At 36.7% G+C, this 19,094-nt stretch overlaps 1 protein-coding gene across 4 annotated transcripts in view; it reads left to right on the top strand.

Moving 5' to 3' along the window:
* FAM120B (family with sequence similarity 120 member B) overlaps nucleotides 1–19,094 on the top strand; it is a 52,754-nt gene that overhangs the window by 19,436 nt on the left and 14,224 nt on the right. For all 4 annotated transcript variants that reach the window (XM_074580180.1, XM_074580178.1, XM_074580181.1 and 1 more), the window contains 2 exons: nucleotides 380–552; nucleotides 4,588–4,680. In XM_074580180.1, coding sequence (XP_074436281.1) covers nucleotides 380–552; nucleotides 4,588–4,680 — 266 coding nt within the window. The remainder of the gene's footprint in view (nucleotides 1–379; nucleotides 553–4,587; nucleotides 4,681–19,094) is intronic.

The raw sequence follows: 19,094 nt of genomic DNA, 5'->3' as shown, positions 1-19,094 counted from the left end.
ATCGCTATTTTATGATGAAGCTAACTTCATCTAATGCTGTGGATTCCCAAGGGAAAGGACACACTTGTAGGCAAACTTTGTTCTTGCAAAGGGTAAAAGCCTGATGTCTCAAAGTTGTCTATATTGTTGTAACAGTTGAATTCAGTCCACTCTGCTTAAACATGCCTGTATTCCATGCAATTTGTTTAAATTATAGGCCTTAATTTTTTTTGTTAATTTTTTTTCAAATGCCAAGTTTTGTCAAATACTTTTTTTTTTTTCCAACTCTGTGGTCCTTGCAAGTGCCAAGAGCAGATCAGTTGTTTCCTTTCAGATTGTAATGAGGTAGGCATGTTTTATCTTGTTGCTGCCAAGATAAAATAATGGATTTCTTTTCTAGGTGGAACACCTGATTTGAAAACACTGTGGTTTGCCAAAGGCCCTGATGTGGAAAAGCAACGGTATAGTACATTTCTGGCATGCTTTCACCTTCAGGATGGAATGGAAGAGCTCCAAGCTCTAGAAGCACCTGTTGCAGCATTCTGCTGCTTGCTGGCGTATCTTATGATGCAGGTAATTCAGACAGTTGCTTTTTCTTCCGCTGTCAGCCCTGATAGATGTGGTGGACTAATAAAATGTTTCTTGCTAGACTGGGCTGGATTTTTGTCTTAATCTTTACTGTAGGCATAGTTGATCAAATACAATAGCACTGCATTACAGTATTTTTAATTACTCCACTTAACGTGCGTCATCCTGTTCAAGAAACGCTTGGGATTTTTTTAGTAGTTAATCATAACTCTCGCATGCCCATGACAAAACCCCTTGGGCAGTTTAACAGAGTATAAACTGAGGGTTTTCCCCCCACGTTTTGGGACCTGTTTGCAAATTAAAGCTACTCTTTTTGTGTTTCCTTTTTGTTGTTAAAAGAAAACATTCCCTCAGGTGACTATGCAGGCTGTGCAAACAGACAATATAAATATTTAGTCAGCTCTCACTACTCTTTCATGCCATCTTGTCAATCTACTCGGTTTCAAGCCAGAACTGAGGATATGGCCCTTCTCATTAAATTCTGAGTAATAGGTGATCATTAGGTAGCAGTTCTGTTATAATTCCAAACGTTTGGCAGCCTGCAATCTACCTTAATTGTAATAAAAAGGAACACAAGATTAAATACAATGTTGCTTCATTGTTTACATTTCTCTTAGGTGTTTAGTATATTGTCTGTACTTGCCACCTTTCAAACGCTGATCTTGGAAGCAGATTTTCCTCTCTAAGGATGGGGAAATTATAATGCCCTTATCTAATCTGATAAGCTCTGTTGCATTTTTACTTACACCGAACTACATTTTGTCTTTCATTTTGCTTTTTCAGATTTCACTTGCCTCAATAACAGATTTATACTGGTGTGTGATAACATGAAAACAAGTTCTCCCTGACTTTTCCTTTCTTTTTGCTTCATATGTGTTTGTTTGAACTTAGATGACGCATTGAGGGAGTACATATGGGAATTATACAAATGATCCATATAGCTATTTTTTTTCTTTAATTTTTGTATAGCAAAGGAAATGGAAAGGTTTTTGAAGATGAAACTCATGAAACATCATTTTATACCTTGTGGTTTCTATTCAGCAAGATACATATCATGTACTTAGCTTTAAACAAACTTTTAAGTGTTTTTCATATTTGGATATGAAATCACCTTTTGATTTATCTGTCTGTTTCCAGTTTCATTCATTTATTGTGCTATATAATTTATTTATTGTGCACCCTTCCATAGCATGGTTACTAAATTGAGAAGTGTTTCTTTAGTGGGATTAAGAAGAGGAATAACAGAACACCTACAGAAATGTGGATTTACTGAGTCTTGATCACAGCGTATTAATAAAATGAAAAAAAAATTCCTTGTTAGGGATATGGTTTTAAGAATTTATTATCCAATGGCTAGTGTTAAAAACAGAGATGAAAAGAGTTTTGCAGCTCATGTTTTCAACAAGAATAATAGCAGAGAGATCGTGCAAAGGGCTTTGTTTGATAGAAGGTTTTTCATGGCAGTTTTTCTCAACACGTGTCCTGTTTTCCTGGTTCTCTTCTGCCCTCTGAGTTGCAATGATAAATCTACTCTGTGAACCAGACTAGGGAATTTATTTGCATTAAAATGTTTTTCATTGCTGAGTTCTTCTAAACTTTGTTAGTTGTCTGATATTATCCATTTGTTTTCTTGGAGCGTTTGAGAGGAAAAAATGAGAACTAGAGTGTCAGCAACCATGCTTTGAGCTGCCATACTGCTTCCATTTGTTTTGTAGCTGGGAAAACAATGCTTGTCTAACTGTGGCCTAATTTAGTCTTACATTTGTATTAGAGAGGGAAAGTGGATTGTTACCCTAAAGGTAACGTTAAGTTGAGCAATTGTAGGTTGCCTCGAAGCAGACTGACATAATTTCCTTCAGGGAAGGAGGGAGAAATACGCTTCTTAAAAATTTCGTTACTTATCATTTAATCTAACCTAAAACTTAGGTTTTTGCAGGAACCAGCATAATGGACAACCCATCTGGTTTCCTCAAAATTTATGTGCAAGTATTTAATGAAAACTTCAGATGCAATTTTTTTTTTAAAGTGAGAAAAAATTTCCAATAAGCAAATCTTGACTATATAAAGAAAGTATTGATTTGAAGAGTAATCTTTTGGGTGAGGTTACTTTTCAAATATCCTCCATATTTAAGAATAAAAATAGTGAAAAAACCCAAAAATAATAGGTTAGGGAAAGAAGTAGATGAGTTCAAATATCAAACTGTGGAGCCTCCATAGAAAGGGGGAATTTCTTTTTCAAGATCTTACAGTTTTGGAAGTCTAACAGTGGACGTGTGATAACTCACCAAGTTTGGTTACTAAATAAAGTATTTTTCTTAAAAGTGTTTTGACATTCATAAGCATGTTGGCTGATCTGCTCTGTTGGGGGCATTTCCTTGCTCTTGTACTTGCAAGTGATCTTTGACTTACTTGTCTCAGTCCAAAATTCTGCAAGTATTAAGAATTGTTTTGTAGATGAAAGTCACTTTTTCTGTTACTGCAATGTATGAAATATGCAGGTTTAGTAAATCTATCTTGTTGCCATCTGCACAAAGGCGACACCTGACTTGAAATACAGGGTAAAGTAGGGCCATTATCAGATCTTAACAGCCAGGTGGAGTTAATGAATACCAAGGAGCATTTTGAAAGCTTAAAACTTTTCTGATACCCCTCACATTCTTGTACTTTATGCAAGTTTTAACAGAGACATAGGGGGCAAAGTATTTTACAGTGGGACAAGCAGCAAGGCCTGATTTTAAAACAAAAAAAAAAAAAAAAGGAAAGAAAAGAAATTCTCAGTAGTGGCTGAATAATTTTTATCTTGAGGAGGAAAGAATGGTTTACTCCTCCTAAGCAAATAAATGAATGAAGTAATTATAAACGGCTTCTTAGTGGTGTTTTTTTTCTTTTTCTCTCCTTCATTTTTATGTCACTTCTTGATTTTTAGTAGCCTTAATAGAAACTCTTAATGGATTGAACACAACATTCCCCGAAAATCAAGGTGTTAAAAGAAAGGCAATGCAGAGTTCTAGGTGGCCTTTTAACTGTACCGTAAGCCCACAATGCACATTTCCACGCTTTGCAGGAGACATCTTCCCTCCAAATCCAATTCATAACAAATTGTAATGCTTTATGGGTCTCACTTAGAGCCCTCTTTATAGCATCAACATTTGTAATAGGTATTTGGTCTTGGTGCGCGTGTATAATCAGTAGTGTTCTTGTAAGAGGAAGCAAGTGATCAGAACTGCACTGGTACTGTCAGGGAATCAGCCCAGCTGGTTTAGAGACACTGTTTTTCTCCTGAGGTGACCGTGTGCCTCTACAGAATCTCAGAATACTTTTTCACAACAGTAAATGCCTCCATTCTCCCTTTTCTGATAGAAGTATTAGAGTGAACTGTTACACAAATTTAAAATTTTCCTTTATGTTTTCCCAGGCTTAGTTTTCATATAGTTTTGAGTTCTTCACACTTCAATATGTAACCTAAAAAACTAAAAGAATACAAACGTGTTTTGTTAGATCCTACAATTTAGCTTAAAATAGGTAGTTAAAATATTTTAGATTGTTTTTAAAGTTTCCAACAGATAACTGTGTAAACATTTGAAAGAAATCCTAATGGTCATCACATCTGTGGCTCATTGAGGTGGGTTTTTATTCTAGGTCTTGATTGTAAAGCAATTTATATTTTTTATAAATGCTTTTTACTGTGCTTAGTACTATAGACATGAAGAAATTTCCTGTTATTAAGAAACAAAAAGGGAAGAGGAAAAGGGAATACATGAAGGGTGGGCATTTTGTTTGGTGTGTGAAAATCCATGTATATACACTATATACGGGTATTGGGATATGCACTTCATTCAAGTTGTGAAAGTAAGTATTTTTTTTCCCTTTAATGTCTTTTCCTAGATGATACATTCACGGTGGTTGTAACATCTCGACATCATTGATTTAAGTTTGATGTGTTTGAGCAAGAGAAGCCAATTTTCAGAAAGTTTCTCTTCAGAGTCTTCAGATAATGTGTTATTTCTTCATCTATTTTAGGTCAGCAGCCTTTCTCTGGAGGACTTAAATGCATTTGTGGCAGTCATTCTCTGCCTCAAAGGGAAGTCAGCTGCTCAACTAGCCGGTTTGCAGGTATGGACTGGAATAATTGAGTAACATAAAATGTTCATAGTAACTTTGGAATAAATATTTTTGGGTAAAATTCTTCTACATTAAGTTTTTTCAGTTACGGGAACTGAGGGTCATGGTAAATATATACCATTATATACCATATGGTATACCAATATATACCATACCAAATTTTAATGTGCTGCAGTTCATGTGGATACTTAAATTTGTTAATAACTTTAAAAAAAAATAAAATAGAAAGAACATATTCTAGTGGTTGCAGTCCTAGGGTGAGCGAATTAGTCTCAAATTTCTTCCTGGCTTGGCTTCCAGACTTCCAGCTGATGGAAAATTTGTAATGGTGAATCCTGTCTTGCAACATTGCTTCATTCTTTTTTCCTGAGGAGGATAGTGTTTTGGGACATAAGTTTTATGAAAATCACTACATTAAATGAAGTTTAGTATTACTGCCTACGGGAGACCATAAACATAACATGAACCTAACCAGAAAAAAAAAGTCTTGTTACCTAATGTGGCCCACTGTAATGAAGACTTTTTGGATCACACTATTCTGTACTTCTTCAGGAGTTTTTTTAAAAAATTTTATATACTCTGTGCAAATCTGTTTTTTTTTGCTTTCCTATCTTCTTGAATCCACATGTGGAAAAGCAGGTTCCCTGGTGGTTATTGCAGTAGAACCATCTAAATAGTTTGTGTGCTTCACTTGTGTTGTGGTTCTATGAAGCTATAAATGAGTGTTGCATCCAAACACATAATATTAATCAATGTATACTACTTATCAGCAGCCATTCTACTAATTCAAAGCTGTTCACAAAATTTTGTAACATTCCCACAAAGCTTATGGCAGATCAGATATTGTCTGCTCTTCCACTGTTGACATAAAAGTATGTCTGGGGTACACTGTGTCATGTATCACCCCAGAAAGTGGACAGTATGTTGTTGGAATCGACTTGTGTGTGCTATTGGCAGGTTCTTTCCAAAGTTACATCACTCTGCCACTTGTGTAAGCCCTTCACGCGCTGACACATAATGCTTTCTGCTGTGCTAAAAACCAAAAAAAGATTCATATAATGCAGTTGAAATTTTTGTACCAGCCTATTTTGTAGAGCACTTCCTTGTCTTATTCTATTGAAATTCATGGTAGTGCCTTTGTTAGTAGTTTGAGCCAGAATAAATCCCTCTGAAGAGAATAGCGAGGAAAGATTTTGGCCTCTTTCCCTTCCGAGGTTGTGAATAGGTGAGTTCCACAATTTTCCCTTCTTACCTTCCAGTTAACCTCCCTTCCTCTGTTTTAATGACTTGGATCTCCCAGTGGCAAATAGTTGCTGTTTCTCAGTTTGTTGTGTATCTCTGACTGGTCAAGCTATATCAAGAGAGGATGTTATGTTGTATTAATTGCCATAGAAGTACTTTTTTTTTTCTTCATATATAAGCCACCTGTAATTTTTTGGTAGCACCAGGATCAATTTGAAGATTCATATGAGGTTAATCTTTCTTCACAGGAAGAGCGTAAAATGGTCTGTTTCTCGTTTCTGTGCTTATGAAATGGGGTGTGTGGGTGAACTTAATGTCCTGTGAATTTTCTCTTGTAAGGGCAGGGGACTGAACTAATAGAATATCTTATATGAATATTCTAAAAATAACGATCAATAAAGCAAACATACTGAGCATTTTAATTCAAGTATCTTATTTTCAAGATTCCATTTCAAATAGTTTAAACTGGTTTTACTCATTACTGTGTTAATTTAAGTTTTACAAAATTGAGTTATGATGTTAAGTTATTTTAATAGGTAGTAAGTAGGTTATCAATAGATATTTAATAGCTTAATTTTCTAGGTATTTGTATTTTAAATCAGTGGAGAATCCAAGTGCAATGAATTACACTAGTATGTAGCTAATTAATATATGGGTTTTATAGTAGGAAAACAGAGGAACAGAGTTTAACTTTTTCTTCTCTACTGAGAAGTCAAACATGATCCCCAGAAATAATTTAATAACATAACTTCCTTGAAAGCTCTGTTAACTGTAGCGTCTGCCAAATTTTATGAAAATGGTCATTTGCAATTTTGGACTTAACACCGTATTGTTATTTTAAATGTAGAAGTGTTTACTCCTTGTAAACAGTTCTGTGAAGAACACTGATTTGATTAAAAAAATAAATTGCTCTGTTTCTGCAAGAGAGTCAATTAGCAAATGTGTTTTATCAGAAGAAAACTTAACTTCCACTGTGAAGTATGAGAGAAAATGGAAATAGAGCCTGTTCTTCTCATAGGATGAAGAGTTCTTTTCAGCCTTCACTTTCAAATCTGCTTTCTGATATGCTATCCATATTTCATAGTTAATGGTCCATAAACCTGCAAATTTATGAAACAGAAACGTCCATGGTTTGAATAAAGTGGATTAAATCCATAAAAAATATAGTTTGTCTCATGCTGAAAGAAAACGGGCTGTGGACATATAACTTAAATGCACATTAAGTAGTTACTTTCTGAGAATAACATAATGTTTATACATGAAGATTTGATTATTTTTCAAGACCGTAGGTTTCAAAATACCAAAATGTGCACACGATAGAGAAGAGATTTTATACATTGGGCTTTTTTCTTCCCCTATAAGTTTTTTTTCTAGTTTCCTTTTGCCCCCCCCCCCCCCCCCCTTATATGGTAGATTAACATTCTGCTTTGCCCGAACCTCCCATAGAACTTATACATAAGGTCAGAATTAAATTTTGGACCCCAGGTTGCCTGTTTCCCTTCTTTCTATTTTAATCTGGTGTGTGGTTTTGGCAAAAAGCCCAGAGAGCCATCAGTCTAACTTTGAGGCCATTGTAGAGAAAGAGGCACCAGCAGTCATGCTTGCAGTCTTGTTTCTTATGTTGTCCTGGCCTCTGTTGTTTACAATTGCAATTATAGATCATCTTTCACCTGTAATGCATGTAAAATGCTGTCCAAACAGGAGAGGCCATAGTGAATTATAAACAGAAATATACCTCTTCTAAGATTTTTCTAAGTGTGTGAATATATGAAAAATTTGTATTTATTTGAGGTGTAAAGTTGTGAATCATATCTTTTTCGAACATTGTAGCCAAAGATGAGATAGAAAAATTTGGTTAAAGAGGAAATACACCTGGAAAATGGTAGATGAAATTTGGATCCTGTTAAATGCTTTTAAAAGTGAAATGTATGTCAGAAAATATGAACTCAAAGTTTGTAGCAGATGCATGGCTGGACATACACATCACCTACTGTTGGAATTCACGGCATTTGCAAGCTCTTTATAGCTTTGCCATAAAATATCCAGTTATGCCAGAATACCTGCTTTGAAATAATTATATCTTTTGTGCCACTTGTAAAAGGAAGAGTTTGACTGTGTATGAGGTGTAAGAAAGTCAAGCGCTGAATTGTATTCCTTCAATTTTTCAAGTGCATCCAGTTACTTAAAAAGTATTACTGATATGAAATGAGCACAGTCATTTTAGATCTTAAATGATAAGCTCCAGAGAGTCTTTGCAATTTGATTGCAAATGAACTTCCACAAAATGCATATTAAGTATTACTTAATTAGCTTTTGGAATAATAAAAAAATATTCACCAAACTAGTTAACTAGTTTGGCAGGCAGAAGTAGCTTTAGCAAGAATTGTAGTTGCATGGAACCTTTGAATGTTTTCCATTGTCATTGAAGAGTCACAGAGTCATAGAAGCAGAATTAGCTTGGTAATAGTATTATACCAATATTACACAAGATATTTTTCTCTGAATATTTTCCTGAGGGATAGATAGCTTCATGCATGCAAAAACACGATATGTTTTAGTGTGTAGGTATCTTGGTTAGGGTCTCGCAACTTTCAGAAGGATGTTGCTAAATCTATTCTGTATTTTTAAACTCAGTATTTTTTCTCCCTTGCCATGCAGACAGAAAAGCATAAATAATATCCAGATTCTGAACATTCCAGAATTTCAATCTTCTGACCTATTTGGCAAGCCTAGATACGTTTGTCAACACCATTAGATATGATGCTTTTCAGACAAACTCCGAACAGGCTTTATGAGCTCTCTATGTTTTTCAAAATATAATTGTTTAAAAAAAAATCCTTTCTCTCCCAGGGGGTGTATGCTTATTGTGCCTGTGTGACTGTTTCCTAGTAAATATTAGCTTGAAGTCTAATTGGATTGAGGAAAACATAAAATACAAGTAAGAATATTGTAAAGATCTCAAAGATAAACTTCTCTTACATACTTGGGACCTGCTTCTGTGATGTACATTGATACTAACTAAAGCGGAATTTGAGTGTATTCCCAAATGCTTTACTGAATCAGGGTTTTATATTCCCTCAAAATTTGCATCTGTCAAAAGTGGTTTTAAAATGATAGGTGAGATTGTAACTGGCAGGGAATGGGGAATGTGGGGGTTTGAGATGGGTTACTGATCTTGGCTTTGCTTCCCAGCCCATTCTCTCATCCACAGTCTTCAGGTTTTCCCAGTGTTCTGGGCTAATCTGGAACAAAAGTCAGCAGTAAGAGATGTGATTGCAAGATGAGATTGGTTTAGTCCCTGTTCAACCTCAGAAATATAACTTTCCTGTCATTTCCTCAAGATAGTCTTAAATGAACTAATCCAAATAGAAACAGTTAAAGTCCTCCAGCAGCTAAATTACTTCTGGTTTAAAACATTAAAAAAAAATTACATGATTAATCAAGAGGAAGTTGCATCAAATGAACCTGCTTATATTAAATCTGTGCATTAAGGCTGAATGTATTCAGGCTTCCATACTCTGCTTGTCTCTTAATAACTGTGTTTTGGCCTCCCAGGCCTCCATGCCTAGTTCAGTATCGCAGCATCTATTTAGTTTCTCTGATGACTTTGAAGTGGTGGGTATGGCTCCCCCGTTGTGTTACTGAAAGTAAAGTATTGCATTTGCATGGATCAAGCATTGCAAATACAATTATATCTCTGGAGCTGAAGTTAGTCACTGTTTACAGTATTTTTTTTGAAGTCCCATCTCTAAATCTGTTGCTATTTTCATAATAACCTTCTGAAGTTCTGAAGAAATTCGAGTTTTCTTGGTCCTGCTGCATGGACAGCTGGCTCTATCTTTCCTTGCTGCTGTTGGTTCATAAATATATAAAAAAGACTTTCTTAGGCTAACATATTCAACTTCCAGACGAGATTGCTCTTCTGCCTCGCTCTCCCCCATTTTCTTCTTTATCAAATTGGGTATATTTATTAGTATTATTAGAGTCTGTTTCCCTGAACGTTTTTTACATTGGCATCAGCTCACGTATCAGAATTCACATAACCGTGCATTCTGTTATGTGTCACTGGCAAAAATACAAACCCCAGCACGACTAGATCAGCTCTTCTACCTTCTGAGAAAAATGCATTCATTTCATTGGGCACAGTTTGCTTATGGAGAAAATCTTAAGCAAGATTTTGAGCAAGGGCCTTAAACCAGAGGATTCATATTCTTTTTTTGTGGAAGATGATCTTGCATTTTTCTCCATAACTGTATGAGTCTGCTCTGCTTGTCTGTGAGTTTTCCCCTTTACTGCCATGTAGCTCATTATTAGCAAGGTTTCAACAGCAAGGAAACAGCAGCAATGTTTCAGTTATAAATTCCTTTTAGACTTCATGTAGCATAAAGAATTTTTCACGATGTTTAAGGTAAAAGACACTCTGGAATTTCAGATAACAAAATTACTGTTAATTTTTAATCCATGCTCCATAATACTGCAGAAGGTGAAATGTAGTTATTGGTAGTGACAGTAATAAACCTCTCCCAAAATATTAAGCAAATTGATAGCTTTGAAAAAGTCAGTGATAAGTTATTAGAGAGGGAAAATAATAATTTCTGGTATCAACTGACGTTTTCCTGCTAAGCTGATGTTGGTCAAAGTGTACGTTTACTAATGAGATAAATAGTTTTCACTTCCTTGCATATTGTATGTTAGAAGGGACAGGCAGTACGTGAGGGTTGGAGGTGTGTTTGTGTAGCGTAGGTGGGGTTGCTCTCCATTGCCTTTAAGGGCTGACCTGTGTACCCACAGGGCAGGTGACATGGAGGGGCTGGAGCCGGGGAAGGAAGGGAGCGTGCCATCAGGAAGAGATGGCATGTGTGCACCTGCCTGTCATCTGCTCAGGGCTGCCTGCACCTGCCTGCCTGCCCCTGTCACCCCTGAGCAGGAATGCAAGCTGCACATCTGTCTAGGCTTTCCCTGGAGAAGCAGATGGCTGTGTGTAACTTTGGAGAAGCAAAAATGTTTTCTGAAATGGCCTCTAATGAGCCATTTATAGGTGGATTGAGAAAGAAGATAAAACAAGCCTTTAGGCATATGGTTACAGTGCTTTGCAGGATGTAGTGGAATTTTTCGAATTACAATAGTTGAAATGTTCATCTTGCAGATACCAGAAACAGCAAAGCTAACCAAGAACTGATTTGTTCCCTTTCTTCTCAAGTGTATTCTTGATTGACATTATCATTGTCCAGGGGTTAAAAGTCAAGACCGTGCCCAGTTCCTATCTGTTGCTTCCTCTATGACTTTGGTCAAATTGTTCAGTTCTTTCTCATATTTTAGTTCTTAGTTGTAACACTCATGAACCAGTAGTCTCAATAATACAAGTTCTTTAGTCAAAAGTGCTGTATAAATGTGAATTTTTAATATATTCTTATCACTAATACTGATGTCAAGTATATTCTCCTCCCTTTCACCTTTATTTTGGCATTATTTCATTTGATGTCCACTGAACGTCATATACTGACATGTGGTTAAAGGAGCTTTCTATAAAGAAATGGAGCTGTGTTAAGAGAAAATTGATACATGTACATTATAACATCCCATACCAGTGTTATATCTCAGTACCTCAAGACATCATCACTCGTTAAGACAATTCTATCTCAGTGTTATAAGCGAGAAAACAACACACAGGGACAGTAAACACCAGATGTGTAAATGTGATTGTGTGTTAACAAAATTAGTGATATATGGGGGAGGTTTAGTTAATTGTTTAGGAATCTAATCAGCGTGTCTAGTGTCTCACCAGAACTAGTAGGAAGTATATGCACAGGAACTACAAAGGTATATTACATTCAGCTAGGCTGCTATATATTCCCCTGATAGATTTAAAAGAAGAGACGTTCAGTTCCTTGACAAATATGAAATTATGTATGTATTGGTTTCAGCAAGAGCAGTTAATGCATACCTAAGTATCGTTTCCTATTTAGCAATAGTTTTCTATTTACTTTCTGCATATAGAATACAGAAATACATCTTGGCAGAAAATATTTCTATGCTAGGCCTGAAGTTCCATAAGTTCCTACTAAAGTGAATGAGAGCTTTACTACTGAATTTAATAAAAGCAGAGCTATGCCAATACGCTTTTGAAAAAAACATCCCTCAATCTGCTCAGTGTTTTTTACTTTTTAGCAAAATTATACAATTGTATGTTGTATTTGTACAGTGAGGCTTCAATACAACAGAGAGCATACTTCAGTCTAGCAACAATGGCAAGTAATATTTTTTCAAATATAGGAGGCTGAAAGCATAGTGGTTCTGCAGGAAGTTTATTTTGGCACAGACCCTTGTGCCAAAAAAAATAGGTACCTTTTGTTTTAAAATGGCTGTGGATCAGTTTCTGAGGCTGGAATGTCAGTGAACACTTATTTCATCAGCAAAGTGCCTGCAGACTCCAATGCTGGCTGAAGTGCTGAAATCCCAACATTTGGCTTATTACAGAGCATTCTTCTCCATGTTAAGTACACCTTTAAAAATGGCCAAGTTACTCTCACATAAACTGTTTCCCTATTTGTATTCAATTTGCTCTGACATAGTGCTGATACAAGAAAATGTAGACTATTACATGTAAGTAATGTTACTTTCTTTAAAACTTTTATTTGTAGCCAGTTCTTGAATAGCTCAGAAGACCATCTTCATGCAACAGCTGTGTGCACCAAACAAAGATTGTCTGATTTAACTGTATGTGTTCATCTAAACTACAGCATGGGGTTGATGTTCTTGTGCCAAAAGGTAGCAGCTTTCAAGCCGTGTATGGCAGTTTTCCATTCCAAAAGAAATAGGTGCTCTGGAAGTGAATACCCTATTGCAGCTTAATTACAAATCAGTTCCTAGTATCTCGAACATACCTGATCACAGGCTGCAGGTTGCCGGTTCCTTTCATAGGTCATCTGAGATACTGCTGCATTGATTCGTAGTTTGATTTGTCTTGGACCTCGGGATTGTCATGAAATAGAAGCAGACCAGTTCTTTTCTTCCTCAACCTGTGGACTTAACACCTGGAAAATTCCTTAGCCAGGGCTGTTTACCTTGGACCATATCACTTCAAAAGGTGAACCGTAGTATCAACAATCTTATTGTGCAGCTGCTTTGCAATACAAAGAAACCCTAGGAGGAGAAAAAAAAAAAAGGCAAAAAAACCCCCGAGAAAACCTATATTGCACTGGCAAACAGTATTTGTTCTCCTGGAATTCTCTATACTAACCATACTGGTTCAATGACAGTTTTATTTTAAAAGCTCATATACCAGACATGACATTAGTAACAGTTGTCATAATATTTCTGGAAGCTACAGAGCTTCGGGCATACTAAATTTTGCCTAATCTAATTCTGCTGAAGTTCACTGGTCTTTCTGTTGGTTTCAGTGGGAAATATATCGGGCCCCTAAAAAGTATATACTCAAAACAGTTTAAGAGAGGGAATGGCCATACATTAGGACAATTAAATAGATCTTAAACATCTACTCCGACTCTGGGGAGGAAAAAACACAAAACTAATTTTTAAGCTTGGCTAATTAATCCTTGGACAGTTTTAGAAGTGAACTCCCACCTATCAAAATTTCTTTGCAGTCACAATGATGTCTTAATCCGCGGCAATGGTTTCACAGTACACTGCAAAAAATGTCCACAAGATAGGCCACCAGACAGCAGCCCGCTGAGCAGCTGCATGCCAAACCAGCTGTCCTTTGCCAGTATAATGTGTGGCTGTGGAAGGACACACTGTGTTAGCAAAGGCAGCCAAGCACACTCTGCCCAGGAGTTGTGTTGGTGGCAGAATTTTTACTCCAAAAAACTTTGTTCTGTGAACCAGTCCCTATGATTAAACAAAGGGAAAAGGCTGGGGTAAGGTGTGGATAAGGACTTTAGGAGTATGGTCAAGATGCAGGTAGTGGCAAATGAAGCCCCTCATTTTAAAGATTTTGGTAAAGGAGCTAGGCGGTGTGGAGTAGAATACAGAAATATATAGCGACTGTCAGAAAGTAAGGGAGTGGAAGAAGTATGATCTTTGAAGGCTTACAATGGAAAGTTACTGGAACTAAGAGAGGGAGGTGACCTTTTGTTATGTTCTTTAATTTTTTCTCTGTGTCCCCTAATAACTTCTGAATATGTTGGCTAATTTCAGCCACATTTGACAGAGATGTAGGAGTCTCTGAGAGAAATAAATTACTGCTGATTGCTTTAAATGGACAGCTGGGGAGAAGGGGAAGGCTCTCTAAATTGCCCAACAGGAGGATGCTTTAATGTGACATCACATTATTAGGGCATCCATGTGAGAGGGAGACATTGCTACAGGCATGGGAAAAAATTTCAAATAATTAGTGAACCATTTCAGATGCCAGTGACATAGCACATAGAGGAGCCCATCAGTTCCTGCTGCGGATGTACCAAGAGTCTGTCAGCATTTTGTCCCCCAGCAAGGCCAAACTTTATTAGTTGCAAGACAGATGGAGCTACCAATACTTCCCCTTCTCATAATTCCACAACATTTAACTAATATATGAAAACAAAAAAAAGGGTAAAAAATGTGGTCATAAGAGTTTTCAGAGTCACAAACAAATAAAATATATATTGCTACCAAATAAATCCTACATGAGGGAAAGGTGTGGAGGTTCAAAGATAAGTATGTCACCAAAAACACAAGCACGTATTTAAGACAGTAAGAATTAAAATCCTAATGAATCGATTCACTTTAATAGAAAGGATGAGGCCGCTGGCTGGGCTACACTCAGATGGTTAGCCTGATGACTATAACTCAAAATTTATGTGAATGTTCTGTCAATGTCACATGTATTATGGACTGCCATTAGCCCAGTAATCTTTTAGATCTGAGTCAAGCAGATGTGGCTAAAATAAGAAAAGTAATGTTATTTTAATCTTTTTTGTAGGTGCTAGTGCACTGTCTATTACATAACCATGTACGAATAAGCTGAAGGGGCGAAACTTTTTAACCGGTGATATTCATCATCACAGAAATGTCATTTATGCTGAGTTTTGTTGTAGGTATGGCTAAGAGCTCTGATAAAGGCCAATATTTTTGAAAATTAAACAAGAAATGAGAAGCAATCTATTTGGAACTGCAGGAGATTTTGATCTGATTGCAGATTGGTTAGCAGTAGTACTTTTGTGGTATTATTTTGTAGGGTGCTTGAAGGTAAAAGCAATTTTGAACCTTTTTTTAGGTTGACTTCACTGGAGGTTTCAGCTTAATGTAAATAACAGTGTTGTTCCACAGAGGTATCGTTTTACATCAAACTTCTGATAAAACCCAGTAAATAAACTTTTCTCAACATATAAACACTAAACAATTGGGTTGTTTACTGCTAAATATTTACTGCAAAGCCCTAGAAGTGTTTAAAAACTGGTTTTTCTAGTTTCTGTTGCAGCAGATGCCCTCATAGGATCTCTTTTCAATCCCCATTTTTCTTTGCACACGCCTTGTTTAAGCAGGAAGAGCTTAATTTAAGCCGTAATCTTTTATCAGAATAAACCTTTGTCATGTTTTCAAAATACTGCTGCTCCTCTCCCTGCTCAATTTGACAGGTCAAGGAAACCGGTGATGTACTACGTTCCAGCAGCCTATTGCTTAAAGCTGACGGATGGCAAGTAAACTTACTATTTCACCAGCCGTCTCTGTAGGATAACGCTCCTTAAATTCACAACCATTGCACCAGTTTAGGACATCTTTGCTCAAGAACAGAGCATAAAACTCCAGTGCACAGAGGTTTTAGTGTCTTTTGACAACTCACACTGGGAATTTCTACTAATGGCTGGAGGCAGGAAGATCTGAAATTCAGGAAAGCACTCTGTCTTTTGATCAAAATAAGTTGTTTCGTGATACTTTCCATTGCAGAGAATTTAACTTCAGTGAAGTTGTCATCAGTTGACAGTTTACGTATCTGGAACACAATGTGCCTTGCCTCTCCTAGGCAAAGCTAAGCCTTACTGTTTTAATGACAATTTCCTGAGATAGGATCTACCTGCTGCCTTTATTGCTCAAGCATAAATTGCCTGTGGTTAAATATTTGATCATTTAAGGATACAGGTGGGTTTGGGGGAGGTAATGTAAGAAGTAGTATACTGATAATATACTGACTGAGTTCAAATGGATCTAAAAAGAACCGGTTAAACTAGGAAAGTACTCAGATTTTGATCACCATCACTTGAATTCCAGCAGTTTATTGCTTGGGTCAAATTTAATTGATTTTTAATTGGTGTTCTGCAATTGATTAATTTTAACTAGGAATTAGCAAATACTAAACTGTACTTGAGTATTGTGTTTTCATAACAGAAACAAGTATGCTCTTTTGAGGGTGGGTGGGGTGGAGAAGGGGGGAGGGGAGGGAAAAATGCCTTATATAATTTTCAAGTTATTTCTTTTTAAATTTATATTTCAAAATGTTAGCCATGCCATATATTCTGTATTCAGCTCAACCACAGGAAGAAGGCAGCAGATTAGGGAAAAAAATGAAATGCATAAGAACAACTTTAACCCGAATAACAATTATTAATACCATTTTTTTGCATTGAAAAAGTGCATCCCCAGAATGTTGAAAATCCTACTAAAGGAACCAGTTCTTAAATGAAATGTAGTATTTAGTGCATTGAGATACAGATGACGTGTTAAGTAGCACAAGTAAAGAATTGTAAAATTATTATCATATCTTTACCTTTCTCCTTGGTTTCTACAAATGAAGACAGTGACACGCTTTGCCGGTGGGTACACTTCTGGCATTCATTTCTGTCTGCTGACATCTGGCATGTTCAGATACTTGCCCTCACATTTCAAGTGCGGTAGAACCTATTTGTTTTCTATGGAGTTTAGAGGGTTCAAATTCTATTAAAAGGATGACGGAGTTGTGGGGTTTTTTTAGTATGTTCCTGAAAATAGCTTGTGCAGCTTTCAAAGTGTATAGGATAAAGTTTACACCTCTATCAAAAAATCAGTTGTGAATCCACAAAGAAGCCTCAGAGGACTAGTAGCATTTCCTTAAAACATAAAGGTACTTTTAGATCCTGATTATTTTTTAATTATTATTTAATTAGATGTAATTTGAACTGGAAATTTGTGTTTCATATACAAGATCCATGTATTTTTCTTCCTGTAAGTAAAAACTCTTCAGCAGGATGTACAGTCTCTGGGTGTAAGATTTGCAAACTGCTCCTGTGAGCAAACACTTGCCTTCTTGCAAAGCCTCTTTGTGTGGTTAGCAAGGATGCACACAAGCACAGAGATCAGCCTGAACTTGTGGTCCACAGGCTATAGCCCTGTGTTTGTAGAGCAGAAAAAGGTGTGATATGAGATGAGTCTATGATGACGGCTCTTCTAGCAAAGACATTTCCCAAATTGTTAGAAAAAACATTATTCATTAGTGATGTGGGTGCTATAGCACTTCTCTTGCTCTTTTCAAGTGGGCTTACCCAGTTTAGCTCAGGCCTTCTAAGCACAATATCAGTAACCTCTGCTGCAATGATACCAGAGGACCGTGGGCATTCAGTTCTGTTCTCAGTCCTCAGTTAATGTTGGCAAATAGGAAAAGTAATCTTTTCCCCCAGACCCTGAGAGGGTGGGGAGCTGCTTGTTGGTAGGAGCAGCAGCAGGGGCACAGGGCAGGCAGCTGGTGCAGGAGGAGCAGTTCTCACGCACTCCCCGTCTCTCACACACAAATGTCATCAGCTGGTGGTAGAAGTAGCAGCAGTGAGATCACAGGGGTGTATCTCACATGATTCACTGGGGTCCTGAGTTTATAAAAATAGTAAAAAGAACAGACACAATTTCCAATAAGAAGTAATCTCTAGGGTGAAATGCCCTGGAAGCAAGCCGTCTTTTCTTTTGGAATTTTCCACTTCTCCTCGCCGTGATGTCTTTGCATTGCAGGCACCAAGCAGTTGTGAGCATTCCCATGGCAAAGCAAGTCTGTGGTTTGCCATGTGCACAGGCTTATTGTTACAGACTCACTGTGCTTTCATTTTCCTTGTTTTTCAATGCCGGACATGGAAAAGAAATCACTGTTAATAGTTCTTGCCTTGGTCTTGCTGATATTGATTTCCATTAAAAAAACAAGCCTGACCTGATATCCACCCCCGATACTTCAGTGTTTTAGGAAAGTTCTGGATTGATATCCCTAGTCAGTGAAGTCTTCTACCTGTGAAACCTGTCACCAGCAATATTATTTTATCTTTTTAACCAGTATGTGTCCAGTGGAGTTGAAAAGAGCACAACTAGGGTTGTATTGGTGGCTCAGACTTCATGCTCACTTAGGCAGTAAGTAACAATTACCATTAGTGACAGTACTGCACTGATCTCCAGATTGAGACAGCACTCAAGGTCCTCTTCTATATTTTACTGTTTTGTGCGTCACCATCAAAAGCAAAATTTTTCAAATTCTCATTTAGACACTTTTTCTGCAAATACGTATGCATTTGTTTTGCACTAACTTGAATAACGTCACTGAAGAAAATCACATATTCGTGTTGGGGTATATGCTTAGAGTTTTCAAAATAAAATAAAGATATAAAAGCTTTATTTTAAGATTTATGTCCCAGATGGCATCCAGCTTCCACAATAGTATTAGTAATCTGTTCTAACAGCTGTTTTAGATCCTTGGTACCAGTGGGATTAAAAAGGACAGTAAAAGCAGTTTTGTCAATAAATGACAAAAAGGTATGAATTAATAGTCATAAGGTACACAGCCATTAAATTAGAAGATGGAAATTGCTTGCTGCAGATGCCAGCATTTACTGTTTTCTTTTCAGCAGGTTAAGTACTTGTTTTCATTATTCTTAATGGAAGTTTGTTTTCAGCAATTAAATCTTTTGACGTTATCAGTACTTACTGATAGTTCAGTGACAGAAAATACTGATTTGTATGACAGGGAATTTGTGTTGATCTATAATAAAGAGACTATTGATGGTATAAATCACATTCATATAAATTTGACCAAGTTGGATTCAGCTGGTTGGTGTGCTACGGTCACTCTTGGACTCTACTGCTAATTGTAGCTTGACACATCCATTTTCCTTACACCTTTAAGAGCAAAACTTTACCTACATTTAGTGCTTGTCAAAGTGTTCTAAAGTATTTTATTGAAGTTATTTAAAGTTCAATTTATTGTTGCATTGAGAAAGAGA

This window comes from Larus michahellis, chromosome 3 (assembly GCF_964199755.1).
Source record: "Larus michahellis chromosome 3, bLarMic1.1, whole genome shotgun sequence".
Lineage (NCBI taxonomy): Eukaryota > Metazoa > Chordata > Aves > Charadriiformes > Laridae > Larus > Larus michahellis.
This window is presented reverse-complemented; position numbering and strand designations above follow the sequence as displayed.